The sequence below is a fragment of the Leptodactylus fuscus genome, chromosome 1 (assembly GCF_031893055.1).
Source record: "Leptodactylus fuscus isolate aLepFus1 chromosome 1, aLepFus1.hap2, whole genome shotgun sequence".
In the NCBI taxonomy this organism is placed as follows: domain Eukaryota; kingdom Metazoa; phylum Chordata; class Amphibia; order Anura; family Leptodactylidae; genus Leptodactylus; species Leptodactylus fuscus.
The window spans coordinates 323132241-323140912 of NC_134265.1; the positions used below are offsets into that span (position 1 = coordinate 323132241).

The window sequence follows — 8672 nt, forward strand, 5'->3', positions numbered from 1 at the left end:
GACAGTAGAATAAAGTAGTCAGAAATATCACATAAGATGATCAGTGGCAGATAGGAACACCAGGAGGAAGGGATGAACTGTATATAGTATATATTAACATTGTGGGTACTAGAATACAGGCATGCTCCAAGCTCACTGTAGTGTATACGGGATGGAAGTACACAACCACTGATTTATATTTACTGGTCAATGTTTTAGGAAACGTAGATTCTGTAGTGTGTGCATTAAACAGGACCTTTTACGATCTCCACCAAATCATCACATTGCATCCTTAATAGGTGAGGCTCCACAGATTCTGTTGTAGTTGGAATTTTTACTCTAGCCCCCACCATTCCTGAGCAATCGTTTCTGTTACTTTCAGCACAATTATGCTCTCTACTGTCAAGTGGGCGGTCCTAGGCTAAGAGCAGAAGGACAGGGGCAACCCAACTGACAATAGAGAGCATAACTGTGCTGAAACTAACAAAAAATATTGCCCAGGAATGGTGGGGGCTAGAGAAAAAATTCCAACTGAAACAGAATCAGTGGAGCCAAAACTTTTAGGGTAGGCTCACACAGAGTTTTTGGCAGGCGGATTTCGACGCGGAATCTGCCTCAAAATTCAACTGCAGAAATGCCTCCCATTCATTTAAATGGAATTCACTTGCAGTTTTTTTCCGCTAGCGATTTTTTTCATTGTGTGGAAAGATTATGCGACGTACCCTATCTTCACGCGGATTCCGCAGCTGAGTTAGCTGTGGCATCTGCAGCTCAAGACACCCTCCTGCTTAGGCGCATTCATTCGGGATGTTGGGGCTTCGCCGCGAGAAATAGCCACATGGTGGAAAAGGTTTCCACCGTGTGAACTTACCCTTAAGGATGCAACGACTAGGAGTTGGTGGAAGCGGTGAATGGTTCTCTTGACTTTTGTTTTTATTATTTCACATACAGGTATTAAGAGACCATAACCAGATGGGGTGCAACTGCTGTAAAATGCTGAACAGGTATGCTGCGTATTTGTAACTAATATATCATGTATTTCCATGTTGTATTGCTGCTCTTGTCTGTCTGCTCTACTGTATATACTGAAGAGAGTGAAAACACTAGCAGTAGAAAGTTAGAAGATAGTTCGCAGATAGCATGTCTTATCATGGCTAAGTAGTTTATGACATGCTTTCATGTGAACAGACACCTAAGTGACTATAATCATGGCATTAAAAAATATAGGAGCACTACTCAGACATCAGTATAATATCTGTAGTATATATATATATATATATATATATATATATATATATATATACAGTCCTATGAAAATGTTTGGGCACCCCTATTAATCTTAATCATTTTTAGTTCTAAATATTTTGGTGTTTGCAACAGCCATTTCAGTTTGATATATCTAATAACTGATGGACACAGTAATATTTCAGGATTGAAATGAGGTTTATTGTACTAACAGAAAATGCGCAATATGCATTAAACCAAAATTTGACCGGTGCAAAAGTATGGGCACCCTTATCATTTTATTGATTTGAATACTCCTAACTACTTTTTACTGACTTACTGAAGCACAAAATTGGTTTTGTAACCTCAGTGAGCTTTGAACTTCATAGCCAGGTGTATCCAATCATGAGAAAAGGTATTTAAGGTGGCCAATTGCAAGTTGTTCTACTATTTGAATCTCCTCTGAAGAGTGGCATCATGGGCTACTCAAAACAACTCTCAAATGATCTGAAAACAAAGATTGTTCAACATAGTTGTTCAGGGGAAGCATACAAAAAGCTGTCTCAGAGATTTAACCTGTCAGTTTCCACTGTGAGGAACATAGTAAGGAAATGGAAGACCACAGGGACAGTTCTTGTTAAGCCCAGAAGTGGCAGGCCAAGAAAAATATCAGAAAGTCAGAGAAGAAGAATGGAGAGAACAGTCAAGGACAATCCACAGACCACCTCCAAAGAGCTGCAGCATCATCTTGCTGCAGATGGTGTCACTGTGCATCGGTCAACTATACAGCGCACTTTGCACAAATAGAAGCTGTATGGGAGAGTGATGAGAAAGAAGCCGTTTCTGCACGTACGCCACAAATAGAGTTGCCTGAGGTATGAAAAAGCACATTTGGACAAGGCAGCTTCATTTTGGAAACAAAAATTGAGTTGTTTGGTTATAAAAAAAGGCGTTATGCATGGCGTCCAAAAAGAAACAGCATTCCAAGAAAAACACTTGCTACCCACTGTAAAATTTGGTGGAGGTTCCATCATGCTTTGGGGCTGTGTGGCATATGCCGGCATCGGGAATCTTGTTAAAGTTGAGGGTCGCATGGATTCCACTCAGTATCAGCAGATTCTTGAGAATAATGTTCAAGAATCAGTGACGAAGTTGAAGTTACGCCGGGGATGGATATTTCAGCAAGACAATGATCCAAAACACCGCTCCAAATCCTCAGGCATTCATGCAGAGGAACAATTACAATGTTCTGGAATGGCCATCCCAGTCCCCAGACCTGAATATCATTGAACATCTGTGGGATGATTTGAAGCGGGCTGTCCATGCTCGGCGACCATCTAACTTAACTGAACTTGAATTGTTTGTCCAAAATACCTTCATCCAGGATCCAGGAACTGATTAAAAGCTACAGGAAGCGACTAGAGGCTGTTATCTTTGCAAAAGGAGGATGTACTAAATATTAATGTCACTTTTCTGTTGAGGTGCCCATACTTTTGCACCGGTCAAATTTTGGTTTAATGCATATTGCACATTTTCTGTTAGTACAATAAACCTCATTTCAATCCTGAAATATTACTGTGTCCATCAGTTATTAGATATATCAAACTGAAATGGCTGTTGCAAATACCAAAATATTTAGAACTAAAAATGATTAAGATTAATAGGGGTGCCCAAACTTTTTCATAGGACTGTATATACAGCTGCTTTTATTTCTCTACATGTTTTACAACATACCCATGGCCATAGGCAGCAACAGATTACAGCCTAGTCTTTGACGTCTATGGGAGACTTTTGTAGACATGATCTGAGGAAGGAGGAGGAGCAGATAAGTTGCGGAATCATCTATTGTCAGTTTTTGGGGACACATTCCCTTTAAGAATGTACTAATGCAAGAGCACAAAAAGGTATAAGGTATGGCAAGAGGGGTAAGATGCACAAGACTGGCAGACATAGAGAAGAGAGCAGGACAGGATCTCTACATATCTGCATCCAAGTTGGTGACTGTTGACCAAAGAGTCTGCCAACAACTTGCCTATTTATTTTACTACCCATTGGAAATATTACAATATTCTCCAATTTTTAGTAACTCAATATCTAACTGTTTCAGAAGACATACTGCGAACAGACTTTGGGGGTTGTCCAAGGGTATAAGTATCCTAACAGCTACTATAGGGCTGTAGGAGAGAAGGGTTCCAGCCCCATTTAGTCTCTTTTCTACTGAATAGAGGGAAATTGTACAAGAAAGACTACAAAGGGAGTGAAGAAATGACCCAAAAGTAAAGGAAAGGATGAGAAGAAGGAGAAAGAATAGGACCATGCGTTCTGGGTGCAAATAACAAGCACCGTCATGGCAGGGGGTGGATGGTAGATGAGGCAAGTGTTCATCAAACTGGTCTCCAAAGTGTTTTCTCCTGGAAACAGAGGCACTATACACTGCACTATAAAAAGATCTTTATAGCTTGTATTTGTTTTTCCTTGTGTCTGTGTTCTTGTGCTACCAGGTTTGGAGATCAATGCACATGCCCTACGGCAATATTCTAATAACTACCTTCATGTACCCAGTACAATAGCTCCTGCTTGGCATATTCACCTGGAACTGTAAATAATGTCACAGAGGCGTGCCATGGCAGTGGGGTGGATGGCAGACAAATTGCAAATTACCCATAACACGCGTGTCTAATGTGTCTCATAAAGATTCATTGTCCATTATGGTGGGGTACCAAACAGGATTAGAGAGAGATCCATTTGGGGTATCTTGTCATTTTGGCAATGGATAGAGCAGGTCTTATTTTGCTGCTCTCAAACCAAAGTTTGGAGTTCTGTCCAGAATAACTTTTTGCTTATAAAGAGAAGTTTGTACAATGGGGACATGTTTACTTTTAAAAACGTCAAGAATAGTTTTATCATTACATGTCAAAGACAAAATCTTTGTCTGCCCCCAGATGAAACCTTCAAACCCGCACCCACATTCCCTTTAAAGTGGACCTTTCACCTCCTCATCAATGTGCGGTATTATATACCGCTAGAAAGCCAACAGTAAACTGAATTCAGCACACTGTTGGCTTTCCAAGTATGTGCCCCAGTGCTGGAGATATTGGTGCCGTTAATAGCGCACTGTCAGAAGGGCGGGTCTTACAGCATAGCGATGGTGTCCAGTAGTTTAATGAACAGCAGAGAGAAGCTAATGTTGCACAGTGACCAAGTAGATACTTGTATACAGTGTCCAGAAAAGTAACTTCATATTGTATATCTGAACACCCATGGTGAGGTAGGTTACTGATTAATGAGAGGTCTTATGGTAATATACAGGGTATAGGATGTGTCAGCACTCCAAAAACATTATCTGTAGAGGATTTATTAACAGTCATCCCATGAAAGGAAGAAGTAGTATACAACTCATTATCCAGTATTGCTGCAATGTTTCGAGATCGAGTCCCTTCATCAGGCATATGCATGTAGTGATGTGATGTCTCTGCAACAGAGGAAACAACTGGTGGTGGGTGGTGAGAAAAGACCGCACAAGGTTTATGGTAATATCCCTGGTGCAATCTTGCTGCCGAGAACGGTGATATCCACCCCCGAATCCACGGCAAACTCCTCCATGTAAACACACCCTAACTGTTCCCACAACAGCATATACATGGTTTGGAAGCAATTTTGGTGGTGGTAGACTCTCTTTAATAGTCATAGAATGGAATATGTCAGAATCTAGTTATGTTTTTAATACCTACATGTATATACGATGAAGTACAAGTAACATTCTGTTGTCTTTTAGTTATATGTTCAAACCACAAGAACCACCGACAAATGGATATGTGAACGAAGCACACATCTACGAGCATGACCGTTCCACGTCACCAACTATAAAGATCAGTGAACTTATGAATGAGGGATACAACATCATCGAACGAGACAGATTCACTGGTCCACATGATTTGTACAACGCGCCAGAAAAGATCAATGCTAAAACTGATGAAGCAGACGCCACAGAACCAACAAGTTTGCCTTCATACACCATTATAAATGAGAACTTTGTAGACGATGTCAAAGATAGAGATGACAGTTCCTCCCAGTCTAATGACAACCTGCAGTCAACTTCAAGCCATACTTCAAGTCAACATAGGTTAGATAAACCAGATGAGCATACAGCAAATTCAGATGAGCCAGAATGCATTCAACATGAACTTTCTGGATCAATGCAGGAAAATACTTCTCTTACAGAAAGTGCAATACTCGAGGTCAAAAGTAGTTACTTAAACTTAGTACCGTCCAATGACAATGGAACTGTTATACAATTCAATGGTCCTGCCAAAGTTGTAAACTATGTACAGGATTCTAACAATGATCCTTCAGATGAAGTTAACCATGGACCAAGTTCTCCTTCAGATGACCATGTTACTATAGAGAGGTCAAGATTCCCTTCATTGGTTGACATCATGATTGAACGAAGTGTAGCACGGGGTTCCAAGAAAGGGATAATAGTTACAAATGGGATATACCTGGATGATGATCTGGATCCAGATGTAGCTGAAGCACTAGCAGCACTGGCCGCTGCAATAGCTGGAGAAGAATGTGAGGACTATTAGACATCTGTGACTGGTGGTACATGAGTGCACTTTAAAGATGAAACAAACTTTTTATGGGAAGAACTTGGATGGTCATTTCTGCTTCAGGAAGTTCTGGCTGGAAATTTTAAAGGTTTTTTGGAAAAAAATGGATCTAGAAGATATTGCACATCATCTAAAGCGTGATGTCCTTCTAAAGCACTGTTGAATGTTATGAATCTTAGAGATGAGCGAACACTGTTCGGAACAGCCGTACTGAACAGCACGCTCCCATAGAAATGAATGGACGTAGCCAGCTGCTTCCATTCATTTCTATGGGAGCGTGCTGTTTGGAACGGCTGATCCGAACAGTGTTCGCTCATCTCTAGTTATGATCATTTTAAGCGATGGCATAAGACGACATTGTGAATACCACTGGTTGGTAGTAAGAGTCTCCTTTTCGTGTAATTTAATTTCTCGGTACATCTCTTACTATTTATTGGAATGCTTGTACAGTATGATCTATTTAGCTATTTTTTAATCAGAAAATATTGTGCCTTAAGTCGAAAAAAGTGGCCTTGTTACATAGAAGCCATAGTTCAGATGAAGAGGAACTTTGGCTAAATATACATGGTTACGTGTCTATCGCTGGTAATTATTGGAAGATTTTTTAGAACATTGAATGTATTCTATGTCCAACTTCTCTAACTATATTGAGTTCAGTGAGCCATATTAGTAGAGTGACCCTTTCTTATAGGAAGTGTCTACACCAGGGATAGGGAACCTTTGGCTCTCCGGCTGCTGTGAAACTACAACTCCCAGCATGCTCCATTCACTTCCATGGGAATTCCAAGAACATCAGAGCAAGTATGCATGCTGGGAATTGTAGTTTTGCAACAGCTGGAGAGCTGTACGTTCCATACCCCTGGTCTACACTTTTGTATAGGTTACTCTAGGTTCACACCTGAGCTTGGGTTTCCATTCTTTGGGTCAACCCAAAAAATGGAAAACCAACCCACTTGCAGAACCTTCTCTCCACATTTTTAAAGCAAATTTGGGGAAGGAATTCCCTAACAGAAACCAAACACTGGTGTGAACCCAGCCTTACACTTTTACAAGACAGTGTAAATATTCTGAATATTCTGATATTTTTTTTAACTAAATATCACCATTTCTTCCCCTTCTACTCTATACAGTCATTTGTGGTATATCATACATTGTTCATGATGGTTTTACATATATTTTGCATTACAAATGCATTTTCTAGGAAACTAAATCCTGCTGTAAAGGAATACTGCAGAACAAGCATGCTAAGTATTAGACATCTGAATATCGTAAAAACCTCATAGACTCCACCAAATTTCATACCCTTGCCAAATTCTTTAATCTGGTAGCCTTCAGCGATCACATATTAGCTGTTCTTTAAGTGCAGTTCATTTTTCCTTTGCTTCTTTCTTATTATCACGGCCAAGCTTAGGAATAGCATTGCCAGCTGCTGCCTAGGGCACCATTTAGAAGGGGAAACACAATGTTTTTTTAAGTGAATTTTGGCAAAAATTGTAGGAAATCATGACATGAACCATAACTCTAATTGCCAATATTGGAAATTGCTGAGAATAGTTGTCATGGTCTCTGAGGACTGGGTGTAGTTTCCAAGTTTGAGACAAGCATATAATGAAAAAAATGGCACTTTGGAGAAAATCTATACTTACTCATAAAATAAGTCAATTTCATTTTTGTGACTTTTAGACCATCCTAAATGTATTAAAATCCTTCTAAGAAACTTGATCTATCAGAAATGTTGCCATTTATGAATAGAGACTTCTGCTTTCTTTGTAGAATTTATTGGACACTTTGTCCAAGCAGTTACAAATGATGTAAGGTTAGGGTATCCCGAGAACTTCTCTTCCATGGCATGTAATGCAAGATTGTCCTATTGAAAACCAGTTGGACTGGCCCACCAGAGGACCAAAGGATCTTCCACTGGGTCTAGGCTTTAAAGTTTAACTATGTCAAAAAACACAGAAGCATCTCAATATATATAAAAATATAACAATTTTTATTAAATGATACTCAAATGATAAACATTAAATACAAACACAAAAAACAGGGGATAGTGGTTTCAAAAATACAATGGATGGTAGTAGTAATAAATGACTTATAAGTCCAGGGTCAGTATGCTGTATGTGTTGTGGAGAGATCACATAGGTCTGCAATGCTGTTTGTAATACAAAGAGTGTGTACCAAAACAGGTCTCACACAAAACAATGGTAATCAGCAAGGAGACATAATGAAGAAAACACTCTGTAGAGATTTACACAACAGACCCTGGGACCCACACGGGGTGCATACACGGGTGGTAGGTATCTACATTGTTATTATGGTCCCAGGGTCTGTTGTGTAAATCTCTACAGAGTGTTTTCTTCATTATGTCTCCTTGCTGATTACCATTGTTTTGTGTGAGACCTGTTTTGGTACACACTCTTTGTATTACAAACAGCATTGCAGACCTATGTGATCTCTCCACAACACATACAGCATACTGACCCTGGACTTATAAGTCATTTATTACTACTACCATCCATTGTATTTTTGAAGCCACTATCCCCTGTTTTTTGTGTTTGTATTTAATGTTTATCATTTGAGTATCATTTAATAAAAAATTGTTATATTTTTATATATATTGAGATGCTTCTGTGTTTTTGGACATAGTTAAACTTTGATCACTTTTGAAGCTAGCGTTTATTTTTGTGCCTTGTGTTGCATGTATATTTGTGTTTCCTGGGTCTAGGCTTTGACACATAATAATAAGCCCAAAAGTCCAACCAAAGATAACTCCCCCCAGAAGTGACTGAGGGGCTTTTACTTATGGCATAATTCACAAATTTTATAGATTATTAGCTCCTATTGGTAATATGTCCTACA

The 8672-nt window shown here is 39.4% G+C and overlaps 1 protein-coding gene across 1 annotated transcript; it reads left to right on the top strand.

The window, feature by feature from the left end:
• Nucleotides 1-935: 935 nt before the first annotated feature.
• On the top strand, nucleotides 936-5855 carry PGCKA1 (PDCD10 and GCKIII kinases associated 1). Its single transcript, XM_075266204.1, has 2 exons — nucleotides 936-983; nucleotides 4979-5855. Exons 1-2 carry the CDS (start codon nucleotides 952-954, stop codon nucleotides 5787-5789), a joined length of 843 nt encoding a protein of 280 aa, XP_075122305.1. The 5' UTR covers nucleotides 936-951; the 3' UTR covers nucleotides 5790-5855.
• The last annotated feature ends 2817 nt before the right edge of the window (nucleotides 5856-8672 follow it).